Source organism: Diabrotica virgifera, chromosome 2 (assembly GCF_917563875.1).
Source record: "Diabrotica virgifera virgifera chromosome 2, PGI_DIABVI_V3a".
NCBI lineage: Eukaryota > Metazoa > Arthropoda > Insecta > Coleoptera > Chrysomelidae > Diabrotica > Diabrotica virgifera.
Genome location: NC_065444.1, coordinates 56,781,906 through 56,795,826, shown reverse-complemented (window position 1 = coordinate 56,795,826; position 13,921 = coordinate 56,781,906). Strand labels below are relative to the sequence as shown.

Genomic DNA, 13,921 nt, shown 5'->3' with positions numbered 1-13,921 from the left:
GTCACACAAAACATTGGCCAGCGCAAGTACATGTAATAATTATTGTTACATGTACTTGCACTGGAAAATTTTCTTTGTGACACGGTGACAGGAAAATACAGCGTGTTTTATATGTTCGTTCATGGGTATTCTTTCATTTTTCCGACTGTATATAATATTTTATACTTCACCACAGAAAAACTAGACTTGTTGGTATACGTTACTACAGATTTTTTTTAAATTACTTTTGTTTATTCGACCAACACAAATTATTCTATCCTTCTCTAGTCAGTTAAATATTTACCTTCTCAAGCGTCATCTCGTATGTCCTAACACTCTCGATGAGCGAAATAGCAAATGGGTACAGCTGGTTAGCCTGATGCGCCTTGTTGACAATGGCCAATGGCACTCTGAATCCTAGACATTTCAGATTTCTAACTTCTTTGGCCAAAGTTATGATTTCTGGTAGGAAATTCACTTTCAGTTTCAACACGTTGCCTCTACCGCTTCTTGAACGGACTGCTTCGATGGTAAATATTCTTCCGGAGACTCCTAAGTTGCGTTGTTGAACGTTTCGAGCCCAATCGTCGAATATTTCTTGGGTGTTAAGTTTGAGACGGAAGCTGTCTCCATCGGCTTTAAGTTTTTGGCCTTCTATATGGTTTTCCCATCCTTTACCTAAAAATATTTCAAATTAAATGTATTAAAATCTTAAACTGATAAAGACTTTAAAATGAATCTTCCGATAAAGCAAAACATATTCAGAAGTTTCCAGATGAAGAAATGGTTTCGGTGTGGTGGTTCTAGGCTGTGAACTTAACTATAAGATTTAGTCATAAGAGAGTCTTGTCATAACTATGAGATACATCAGCTTAGCATAAGAGAGTATTGTCATAACTATGAGATACATCAGTTTAGCAATTAAATCAGAGAGTTAATTCTGCGTTTAACCCTTTCGTTCACCGTGTCCTCAATTGAGGACAACCTATTCTATAATTTTTGTATCTAACTCCATGTGTTTTTACCCTTGTAACACATTGTCCCCGATTATAGACATCCTATTCTGTTCAATGAGTACTTTTGTGCTGCTATCGAACAGCTTTTGAACAAAATATTTAATTTTTTGAAATATAGGTTTCTATATTTCATGCGATATTTTTATATTGACATGCGACAAATGCAATTTTCATCTCTTTATAAGTAAAAAAATTGTTTTGTAAGATAATTGTTTTTTGTCAGTATTTAAAAAAAATATATCTAATATGTTTACTCCATTGGCTCACTGCTCAAATGAGGACATGTTGTAGTGACCAAACTGTGCATTTCGAAAATGTAAAACTAATAATAAAAATTCGCAAAAAATTCTTTCTTGCTATCTTGCAAATTTCAGATTTTTAGCTTAAAGAAATTTAGTTTGTGAACGAAAGGGTTGTTTAAATAAACTGGTACAAACATAATTGGTAAGGGAAATATAAGTACAATATTAAAATATATCTGATCTATGATGTAAATGCGTCAATAACAATAATTAAAGGCTATAGCGGGATAAGATGGTAAAATCTGCACTCCGCTGTAATCTAATTTGGAATTGGGTACCCGAAAATGCATATTTCGAAATTTCTTTAGTCAAATTTTAAACTCCCTAGGTAGTCCCAGGGGTTTCCTATCACAAAAAATAAGTTTTAAAAAAAAAAAATGTGAGCGATTATTTGTTTTAAAAATAAAAAAAAAAAGTCATGAACATAGTACATTTTCATGCCCAAAAATATACTGATTGTTTTCAGATCTTTTGGATCAAAATATTTGAATTTATCAAGGAATTTTTAGGTTATATAGGTAATTTTTGGCAAACTTCTAAACAATAATTATTCTTCGTGTACTTTTTCCGATATTTTGAATGACGGTGTTAGATTTTCCATTTTCTCTCCGAGACATCGTCAAAATTCGAAAAACCCCATTTTTTTGGTGTAGTCTCCAATGTTTTGAGCATGTAAACTGAACTGCATGTCAATAAATAACGATTTGTGATATATTTTTTTATTATTCTAATAGCAGAATCAGGTTGGCCATTTTTATACCACATGCTCAAAATACGACAAAACCCTCTTTTTTATATTTTTTCCCATGTTTTTAGAATATAATCTCAACTGTATGTGAATTATGAACGATTTTTATCTATTTTTTTCGATTGTTTTAATAGAATGGTCTTTTTAGTCATTTTCAGACCAGAAACATACTCTATAAAAACATTTTTCGGTTATTTCTTTTCATATATTTTAATCACATTTCAATTATTCCATCCCCCCCCCCCCCACTGTTTACTCGAGTGATTATTATTAAATTTATGTAATAAATTAATAAAATGATTATATTTAATTTCATATAAGCCCTTTTGTTTCAATGATTTGTTTTATTAGACCTTTTTTATCAAAACACATTACAATAATAGTTTTATTACAAACGAAAATTTTACTTTCAATATTAACAATATTGAAGATAAAACTTTATTAATGCTGTTCTAAAGCTATTTCCTTGTGGAATTTTTATAATCAACTATTTTCAATGGGAAATAAGCCACAATTTTACCAAAAAAATGATTTTATTAATGTTTCGACGCCCAAGTCGGGTATCGTTGTCAAAATACAGAATAATACTAAATTAAACAAAAATTTTGCTGCTTAGTAAAAAATTCTTCTAATGTATTTAATCAGACTCATTTATATCGGCAATTTAGACATGTATTGTACATTTTAAAGTAGAAGACTTTAAAATGATATGGCCAATATTGATGAGTTGCGTTCCTGGGACGACTTTACTAAAAGATATTTCATTTGATTACATGAAATCAGTCCCAACTCAAGAATATCCGTCACAAACAAATCATAGCATGTGATCTGTCTTTAAAAAGACAACCAAATGCAACGGTGGCAGTAAAATTCTCGCACTAGAGACTCCATAGTAAAACTTTATTAGAATTAATCTTCCGATTACAACATTCGTGGCTTCTAAAGCTTCTCTATCAGGTTGCATCTCACTACCCGCCTGTCCAGCACGGTAAACTTTCAACAAAATATGCGCTCTCTGAGGAAACCCCAATAAGGGTAGAAACTAGTTAGAGTGCTTTTGGCGCTCTCTGAACTAACTAAAGTATAAAGTTATTCTTCGTCGCTATCTTCGTTTATTACGGGGTCAAATGAAAGCCCTTAGGATTAATCAGCATGCATCCTCCAATTTTTTGTAGTGTTTATAAAAAAACATCAGATAATGCCAGTAAAACTTGATCTCTATCAACAAAATCTATGAAGTGTATGACAAATTGGGAAAATAAATAGAAACACTAAATGATTAGTTCGCAGCAATACGAAAAGAAAATTAAATTTGTAAAGAAATAAAGAAATTTAAGAAATACGTATTCTACATACGAAATGTCTTACCTAAGACATCCTCTACGCGTCTCAAATATGTGGTGAGTTGGTGATCAATTTGTTTCGCCCACATTATGGAACCAGCAACAGGCGGAATGTCTCTCACTTTGCTTATTTTAGCGCTATTACTCTGTGGGTATTGCACCTATAAAAACATAACAATAAGTTTAATAGACAAGGCGAAAACGGCGGGTTCGAAGGGAAAAATATTCCCATGAGATTTTTTTGCATAATCACATTCGTCAGACATCCCAGAATAAGGTTCAAGAAGTCGCCCACGTGAAAAGTGGGCCAATTTTTTGTAACAATTTTTTTTTAATCAAATTGCAAAAATCAATATTTTTGGCCCGAACAATTTTTTCTTTAATTTTTTGGACCATTCTGGACGAAAAAGATCTCTTATAATTTTTCTCTAAAGTTGATCGTTTTCGACTTATAAGCAATTTAAAATTGAAAAAAACGAAAAATGGCGATTTTCAAGGCTTAATAACTAAGTTAAAAGTTATTATTATGAAAGTCAATATATGACTAAATCAAAGTTTAAAGTCCCCCCTACAAGATCCTGAAGAAATTTTTGTCATTATTTTATTACTAAGCTGTTCTTTTAAGTAACAATAATAAGCGACATGCACGTGTGCGACGTATGTAAATGCTGAGTGCGAGAGAGAAGCCATTCCAGCAGTCCAATTGTGCATCTTACTCGCACTCACATTTACAACCGCGTCAATACGATCTAATCGCTCATTGATATTAATTAAAAATAACAGCTTAGTAGTAAATTAATGACACAGATTTCTTCAGGATCATGTAGCGGAGACTTTAAACTTTGATTTAGTTACTTTCTGACTTTCATAATAATAATTTTTAACCGAGTTATTAAGTCTTAAAAATGGCCATTTTCGCGTTTTTCAAATTTTAGATTGCTTATAACTCGAAAAAGATCAACTTTGGAGAAAAATTATAAGAGACCTTTTTTGTCCAAAATGATCCAAAAAACCTAAAAAAAATTAGTCCGGGCCAAAAGTATTGATTTTTTGCAATTTGATTAAAAAAATTGTAAAAAAAAAATTGGCCCACTTTTCACGTGGGCGACTTCTTGAACCTTATTATGGGATGTCTCACGAATGTGATTATGCAAAAATATCTCATGGGAATATTTTTCCGAACGAACCCGCCGTTTCCGCCTTGTCTATAAGGACTGTATTAAATATATATATATATATATATATATATATATGTAACTTTTACAAACTAAAAATTTATAGCTTCGTGTAAAAGATGTAAGGTTATGTTCGGTTAGGGAAGTAGAATGGTAAGATTAAGAAACCCGATACAACTGAAAATCTCAAATCGAAGATCGTACAGATAGAAGGCATTTCCTTAAACCGGCAACAAATGACCTTTGTCGCATAAAAACTCAAGTATTATGTTAAATATTCAGTATATTACAATATCTAGGCGTTAAGTATTGAGTATATTACAATATCTAGGCGTAAATACAAAACTGTACTGCCGATGAAGTATTATCTGCCCTTTTATACATGTAGAGTTAAAGCTTGGACAATTACGGGCGCAGCTAAAAAAAGATTTGCCAGCTCCGAGATGTGTTATCGAAGAATGTGGAAAATGTCATGGACACAATACGTAACAAACACGGAAACATTAAGAAAAATGAAAAAGAAAAATCGATCGGATAGCTCAGCGGGACGAGCGGTTGGCCGCACATCACTTCACTGTGATGAATGTGAGTTCAATCGCCAGCCCGATGAACGAAAAACAAAAAGGCTAACGCATCAGTATAAAATTTATAAGAATCTGAAGCTTAGACTGGAATTATGCGAGCGTCTGATCGGACTATGAGGGAGCAGAACGGCAAGAGATAAGGGCTTGCGGTTCAGTGATACTCCCCCATAGATCCCCACCGGAAGGGCGTTTACGCCAAAATACCGGTGTGTATATATATAAGAAAGAAAAATAAATTCTCAAGACTATGAAGGATAGAAAAATGAGCTACTTTGTCCACAGACTAAGAAATGAAAAATATGAGCTTATGCGTTTGCCCTACACTTTTTGCGAAGTATGAAAAGGATACGTCGAAAAGTTTTAAACCACTGAGCAAAAATAGTTTTTAAAATTTTAAATAAAACACCCTGTAACTCTGTAAGGAGCTTGGGTTAAATCCTAATATTTTAGGGTCTAGGATCTACAACTCAAAAATTGGACATTTTTAATGAAACACCCTGTATAACGATATTTTTTAAGTAATTCACCCCCTAACGAACGGATGAAAACTAAAAAACGACCCTATTATATTATATATACTCGTTATACGGTATAATACCTCAAATATTCCAAGTTTTCAGCGAGATAACTTTTACAGTTTAAACAAATTTAGTTTCGATCACGTTTTGACCAATTTTGAACACTGTGCTTCCTTCTGCAGGTAGTTTTGGTCACGGCATTGACCAACATCCTTAATATATACGAGGTTAACTCGTAAAAAAGCTTCTCTATTCCGTTGAGAAAGAGAGCGACGTGCTGGGAGAAATCTGGCAACACTACCTTACACATAAATTCTCCCTCTCTCTCACCCCACCACTTTTGCCTAGCTGCATTGCTCAGTGTCAGCCTAGCAGCCTTTGAAGTTGGACGTCCTGGTCGCTGTTACCGCCAATGTGAAATTTGTGCTGTGATACGTTTTTTAAATGCAAAATGGATTTCACCCATTAAATTCATCATCAGTTAATCGAAATTTATGGGTAAAAGTGCATATCTGTTCAACGTGTTCGGAACTGGTGTAAAGAATTCAGTGAAGACCGAACGTAAATTCACGATGAATCTGAAGGACTTCCGCTCCAATCTTCATCGTGAATTTCCGTTCGGCCTTAACTGAATTCTTTACACCATTTGCGGACATGTTGAACATATTATATGCACTTTGACCCCATAACCTTCTATTAACTGACGATGAATGTCAATAGATGAAATCCATTTTGCATTTAAAAAACATATCAAATTGGCGCGAACAGCGACCAGGACCTCCATCTTCGAAGGCTGCTAGGCCAACACTGAGCAATGCAGCGAGGCGAAAGTGAGTTAATGTGTAAGGCGGTGTTGCCAGATTTCTTCCAGCACGTCGCACTCTTTCTCAGCGGAATAGAGAAGCTTTTATTACAAATGACCCTCGTAATTATGATATAAAAGTAAAGAAATCCAATGAAAATAAATCAAGAAACGCGACGAAGCGGTAAGAAAAAAAAACAACCACTACAGAGCAATGGTAGGAAATATACAAAAAATTTACAAATAAATAAACATAATTTTGCATTTCCTCTCGTACAACTGCCTTACCTTAAACTTTTCATGAAGAGCTTCGATGTCATCTTTTACCCTTTGTATAAGATGAGTCTGGTATTCCCTAATAGCTCCTCTGATGTGAGGTCTAACGAAGAGAGCATTGAAACGAGAGAAGATTCTGAACATCTCGTTGGCATTCTTAGCAGTACCGAGTTGATCACGAAGATGAGCTGTGATTCTCGTTTCGACTCTGTCAATGCGTTCTTCATATCTATAAACAAGGGATTATATTAAAATACAATGTTCGTAATCAACTTTGGTAAATGTGTTTTGCTAGAACTGAAAAGGATTTATGAGTTTTATTTATATTTTTGTGCAAAAGTATTTTAGGTCTCGACTCATGTTAAACAAAAATACTAGTGATGGTGAATGCGGTGATTTTTAAATCACGCCGTGATCAGTGATCGTGATTTTTAGGTAACGGGGATTTTAAACAGTGACCGCGATCGCCGGTCTTTTATGTACAGTAAAGGTAGTCACAATAATATTATCAACTAAACACGACCGCGATTACTCGGTATTAGGTCATACTATAAAAACATTTTGCTCATATTGGATATGTTTAACGCAACTAGATGGTTGACCTATTTATAATAAAAATTTACAATACCAACAATAAAGTAATTCATTTAAAAAGCAATACAAAACATTCTTCACAACGTTTCCTCTTCAAATAAAACTAAAAGTAACTCTAAAATATCAAGTAAATTTTTTTTATATACTTTTGTGAATGTTTTTGTGAAAGAAAAAAATATTCAATACGTCTGCTATAACATAAAATACATCATACTTCACAGTTCCTAAAATCCACTGTTGGTAAATCCCCATGTTAATAATCGCTGTTCCTCAAATCGCGATAACCGAGAATATCGTAATATTTATTATAAGTATTTACTACATCGTTCTTTAAAATTCACGGTTCCTAATAATAGTAATAATAGTGATAATAGTGAAGTTGATATCTGATATCTGGTCACAAGTCACCGTTATTGAAGTTACTAAGGAACGGTCGTTACCAGTGATTTTTAATTCACCGTGAATAAATCACTATTAGTAAAATCACGTACCATCACTAAAAAATACACTGAAGCGCTTGTTACAACAAACACTTCTATTTGGTGCGTTACTAAGCAAAGATTAAAAATTTACCTTTGTACAGCGGCATCCCAAGCATCTTGTCCTTCCTTTGAGATATCTAGACAATCTACTTCTTTCACATTTTCGTATGCCAAATTCACTTCCTGTAAAGAAAAACTAGTATTAAAAAGTTGTCATTTTCTTAAATTGTTCTAAATTTAAAATTTGCGGATTCTTTGAAAAATTACTCAGTGGCATTAGAAGTGTTACAACCAGAAGGCATAATTTCTTGAACTAATTTTTTTGGTAACAGAATACAGAATAACTATTTAAAGCATGCTATGATAAAAATATCAATGTTTTATCTTTTATATTCTTTACAAAAATAAAGTTTTATCTATAATTTTTTTTTTGTAGAGAACGGCTCATGAATACGAGCTGGTACAGAAAATTTTAGTTAAGGGGATGGATACGTATTTTCGGCTGCAATGCTATTCAAATAGGGTTTCATTTTTTTCGAATCCTGAGAAAACTAATAAGTATTTTTGAAAAATTTAAACGCAGAATGAAAGATTACGTTATTAGTGAGGGCCGAAAGTCCCTGAGAACTTCTATAATGTTTATTTTAATAAGTTACAGAAGTGAAAAAGTAAGAGAAAATTTAGTGTGATTTTTAATTTCAAATATCTCATTCAAAATAAACTGTTTATTTATTCTAAGGGACTTTCGGCCCTCGGTAATAATTTAGTCTTTCATTCTGCGTTTAAATTTTTTAAAAGTATTTATTAGTTTTTTTCAGGGTTCGAAAAAAATGGACACCATGTCCGTGGTAATATTTTCCAAATATATCTTTGTCTTACAACGCACTCAGTCGAATAGAATATTGTCAGCATATTGATAGTCAGACAGTGACAATTTTAAATATTTGACATGGCATCGGGAATATTTTGAGTTGTTGATTAAATAATATTGATATATAGTGTATTTGATAAATAATTGATTTAAGAGATGAACTTCATAAAAAGTTATTTATTGTGTATTATTTGTCGAAGATCCAAGCAGAGAATACATCAGGATAATATATTCTGTGATCAAAGTATTTTGTTGTTAAAGATGTTCAGAATTGTAAGCGTTCCATAGTAACAATATAAATATTATTAAAAAATCACTTTAACACTTTTCCTCTTTTCTCGATTGAGTATTAGTTTTTGTTGTACATATAAATTATTACAATCACTGAATACATAGTTAGTGAAAAAATTATCACATTTATTAACTGAATTAATAATTTGCAATTATACAAAAAATAATAGTTATCCAAGAACATTCAAAAGCCATCTTTTAAGTTAGAATTTTCAACTAGAATGACATTCTAGTAATGTTTACATATCCATCCATATCAGTGTGAATTTTACTACACGTAATTTGCCGTGTAAAGACAGAAAAAGTAGGGATAGCCGTAAAATATTTACGAATTATGTACCCATAGCCTTAATATTCCTTAATCTAATTGTATTCAATATAAGAAAATGCCTCGAATTCAAAAACACCAAAATTACCACCATGTTAGCGATTTTGACAGGGACAGAATTGTTGCCTATAGAGACATGGGTTTGTCGTGAAATTGGCCGTCGTGTTAATTGTACGGCAATGACGGTGCGTGTGTGTTGTGTGGACAAACGATGGTAGAGGAGCACGAATCGAATAAGGGAATAAGACCAACTGAACTGGTCAACCGAGGCGTAGTATAGAGTAGAGCGCCAAAATAGTCGCTAGACGTGTACAGGAGTGTATTCAGCAGCAGAGTGGCCAAACACGATATTAATTTTTTTCTTAAATACGTTGATAAAAATTCTTGCCAACAAGAATCATTTCAGAGAAGAATCAGTCATTTTATTATTGATGTAAATCTACCTTGTTGCCAAAAAATTGAGTTCAAGAAATTATTCCTTCTGAGTGTAACACTTCTAATGTCTTTTTCTTCTTTTAAAAATGTCTATCTTCTAGAGATGTTGGCGACCACATTGATCCATTTTATTCTATCCACAGTAGCTCGAAATAGATCATTGACGTTAGACCAGTCCACTTCCTAAGATTGTTGGCCAGCCAGGATATACGTCTATGTTCTAATGTCACTGAGTATATTACACGCATTGTGAGTCAATGAGCAGTTATAGTTATTTAACAAACACTAATATGAATATTTAATGATAGTGAATTTCTGTTTCGAAGTTAAATAATATCGTTCACGTTACCGTTTGATATACATAGTTGCATTCATCAAAAATATAGTAAATACACACACATACCTCTATAGCATTAGCATCGGCTGCATCAAGGGAGAAAGTCGGCTTCGGTGGTTCGATGTCGCCTCCTTCAATCGGCACAGCGCTTCCTTTGATGCTGGGCCTTAACACTCGAACGATGACAGTTCTTAATTGTTCATGTTGTCTTCGGAACTTACGCATCTGATCCATCCTGCTTTGGAGTTTCTTGTGTTGCGGTGAGATACGCCAGACCATTTTCATGTGTTCGTCACGTTTCTTCTTCATGATATCTCTGAAATAAACAACATCAATAGTTTGTACGTTAATATTGATAGTCCATAGATACAGTTTTAACAGATTGCGTGCCGCGTCGCTCATATATGAGACACAGATATTTTTCCATAAACCACGTCGCTCATTTTTGATAAACACGTATGACTTACTTTCATTGCCGTGGACATCAATGGCCCATGAGACTATTATCCCGATTAAAGCGTGGCACGCAATGTGTTAAAAGGGCCAATTTTAGAGATACTATAATCCAGCCATTCAAAAGATAAAATCCAAAGACGCATGATCAGTGAATTCAGGCATTGGCCGGTCGTACGATGTGACACCTTCTAAGAACTGTTTACACAGTCATTATTTGTGTTTTGCATTTCCGCTAGTGAGTTTTGTTATATGCAGTGGTCAATTGTTTGTATAATTTACGCGTACGAATTGTTAAATAATTTTTATGGGGAGAATTAAAAAAAATTAATTTTATGTCAAAGACCACAAGACCGTAAATTTTTATGACCCTGTATATGGTCAAATTTTGTAAATAAAATAATTTAGCCGTAAGAAGTGTTTCGCGGAAGAGAAAAATTTTAGTGGTAAAGTTTCTACGAACAATTTATACATTTCAACAGAACGGACTACAAACGGTTGTTTAGAAAGTTTATGTATCCCGCGGTTTGAGTGAACAATAGACAGTGTTTTCTAAATGGTTTCCCAGAAAGAAACGGATAGTAAACATTTTTGTTTAGTTTAGGAAAGGGGGTTTTTATAGATTGTAAATAAAAATAATTTTAATATATCTCCTGGAAACCAGAGTTGGGTCGGATACTGAAAAAAAGTATCCGGATACCGGATACGGATACTCAAAACGTATCCGGATACTTTTTAAAAAAGTACGAATACTTTCATTTAAAAATGTATTCGGATACAAGTATCCGGATATTTTTTTCGGATACTTCCTAGGATACTTTGAAGGATACTTTTTTTAAGAAGGACATAAATTATTAGTATTAGAACTACGTGATGTGCCTGTATTTTAATGTAATATATAATAATTAATTAAATATAAAATTAAGAAAGATAATTAAAGAAATAAATTAAGTAAGTAATTAATTAAACAACGTACTTATGAAGATTTATAACTGATTAGGTAAAAACAAAGCTCCATTAACTATACAGTGCTAGTCAAAAGTCCCTACCCCCCCTCGTATCTTTTGAACGGTTATACTTATAATAGTGAAATTTGGAGGGAGAAAATAAACGGACGTAGGCTTCTTAACTAGTCATGCCTGGTGACTTTACAGCGCCACTGTGACAGATCATTTTAAATGGGACCTTATGGCAAGTGATACCTCATTTAAAAGGTATTGAAAATACCTATTCAGTCATACTAATTTTTTTGGGTTTAAGTTGATTTTGATTTTGGTGAATTAACGAAACAAATATAAAATTGTAGTTTCGCATTTAATTAATAAAAATTCAAATATCCGCCTATGGTTTTTTTGTCAAAAAAGTTGACGTTTCTCAGCTCTCTAGTAGTTTTTACGTCAACGTTAACCTTTTTGACAAGTAACCATAGGCGGAGGTTTGAATTTTTATTAATTAAATGCGAAACTACAATTTTATATTATTTCATTTATTCATTAAAATGAGCTTAAACTAAAACAAAATTAGTATGACTGAATAGGTATTTTCAATACCTTTCAAACGAGGTATCATTTACCATAAGGTCGTATTGAAAATTATCTGTCACAGTGGCGATGTAAAGTCATCTGTCACTATTACGTCACCTGTCATGACTAGTTAAGAAGCCTACGTCCGTTTATTTCCTGTCTCCAAATTTCATTATTATAAGTATAACCATTCAAAAGATACGAGGGGGGGTACGGACTTTTGACTAGCACTGTATAATGATATATTATAACGGTGACGAGTACGAAAAATGGGATTGTTGGCAGTGTTGTGCCTACGTTAAGTGCATTATCGGCGGGCGATAAATATTTAAAAGTATCCGGATGCCGGATACTTTAAAATTTGATCACGGATACCGGATACAAAATTTAAAAAGTATCCGGATACAGCTTTCGGATACATAAAAAGTATCCGGATACAGCTTTCGGATACATATAAAGTATCCGGATATTGTATCCGGATACAGAAGTATCCGGATACTACCCAGCTCTGCTGGAAACTGACAAGAAAGAAATTTTGTATACAATACTATTTGTTCTTAAGAAAAAAAAGTAGGGATATTATGTGTGGAGAATGCTTGTGATTGGCTAGGAGACCGATGGAAGGAGAATAAAGTGGTGAGTCTCAAATTGATGAGAGAAAAGTGAATTCATTGTGTAATTACATCGAAAGCAATCAGTCCAGTTTGAAAGTAGTATTTTTGTGTAAAGTGTGTTAATTTGGTGGCGGTGGAAGCAGATTCGTGTGAGACAAAATCGTGATCAAGTCGAGATCGATCAAACTCCTTGTGTTCGAATAGATTCCAGTTTCTGTCTGGATCGAGTAGCCGTATTATGCAAATTTTGCACGAGATACCGAGCTGAGAAAAATCTTGGAATAGTGCCGTTTTTTGAAACAGTTTGAAGGAGAAGGAGTTTGCAGAATCCGAGGAACACGTTGTGGTAGAACTAAGAACAACACAATCCTGCAGAAGAAATAAGGACGTTAGAAAAGGTTAGGCAGATTATTTATGAAAAGCGAGAGTTGTTTTGTATTACATACCATATTTGTTTTTGTCAACTTAATAGTATTACAGCATAAATTATTCATTCATAAATTCATAGAAAGTATAAGTAATCTACTTAAAAAGTGAAAATTAAATTTTGTTTTTTTTATATAATAATAAGAACAGTCTTTCGATTAAATTGAATGAATTTTGATTCACAAAAGGAGATAATAGAATTAAAGTTTTTTTTTTATTAGATAAGAGAGTTTACAACAGAATAAAGTTTAGCATAAATTTGAAATTCTTTATATGTATGGTATAGTATATAAATAAATAGTAGTTATAAAATTTATATGAGTTTGAGTATATTTATTTTCCGTTTTGTCCTGGATAAAGCAAGCAACGAGAAGTACTAGAAGCCACAAAATAAAGGTAATACATCCAATCAATCAGCCCTGAGAATATTTTTTATTGAAAAATTTATTAAATTTTGGTTTTGTTTCATGAACAGCAATTAAAATAAGTAATTAATTAATCTAATTAATAAAAGGCATCTTAATCTCATAACAAGGAGAAAATACAGAGCATAATAGTATTTTAATTGTACTGATAAAATGTTTAAATTACGTTATTTGAATGTAAATCAATAATCTGTAAAAAACCGCGTAAATATAGCGAGACTCAGCACGTTTTTGTTAAGCGGTGTAAACGTATAACAGTGCGGCTGTCGCATGACAAAACACAGTAATTGCATTTTTATAATAATGGAGAAAATTCAATTTTTCTAAAATGTATAAGCCGTAAGAAATTATTAAATAAATTCAAACAAAAACTTGACGGTGTTTTAGACAACCCTTATT

At 32.8% G+C, this 13,921-nt stretch overlaps 1 protein-coding gene across 4 annotated transcripts in view; it reads right to left on the bottom strand.

Moving 5' to 3' along the window:
* Window positions 1-13,921, bottom strand: part of LOC114331494 (dynein heavy chain, cytoplasmic) — a 144,735-nt gene that overhangs the window by 113,020 nt on the left and 17,794 nt on the right. For all 4 annotated transcript variants that reach the window (XM_050643656.1, XM_050643658.1, XM_050643659.1 and 1 more), the window contains exons 6-10: window positions 10,148-10,397; window positions 7,911-8,002; window positions 6,756-6,972; window positions 3,414-3,549; window positions 284-657 (exon numbers count right to left, since the gene is read on the bottom strand). In XM_050643656.1, coding sequence (XP_050499613.1) covers window positions 284-657; window positions 3,414-3,549; window positions 6,756-6,972; window positions 7,911-8,002; window positions 10,148-10,397 — 1,069 coding nt within the window. The remainder of the gene's footprint in view (window positions 1-283; window positions 658-3,413; window positions 3,550-6,755; window positions 6,973-7,910; window positions 8,003-10,147; window positions 10,398-13,921) is intronic.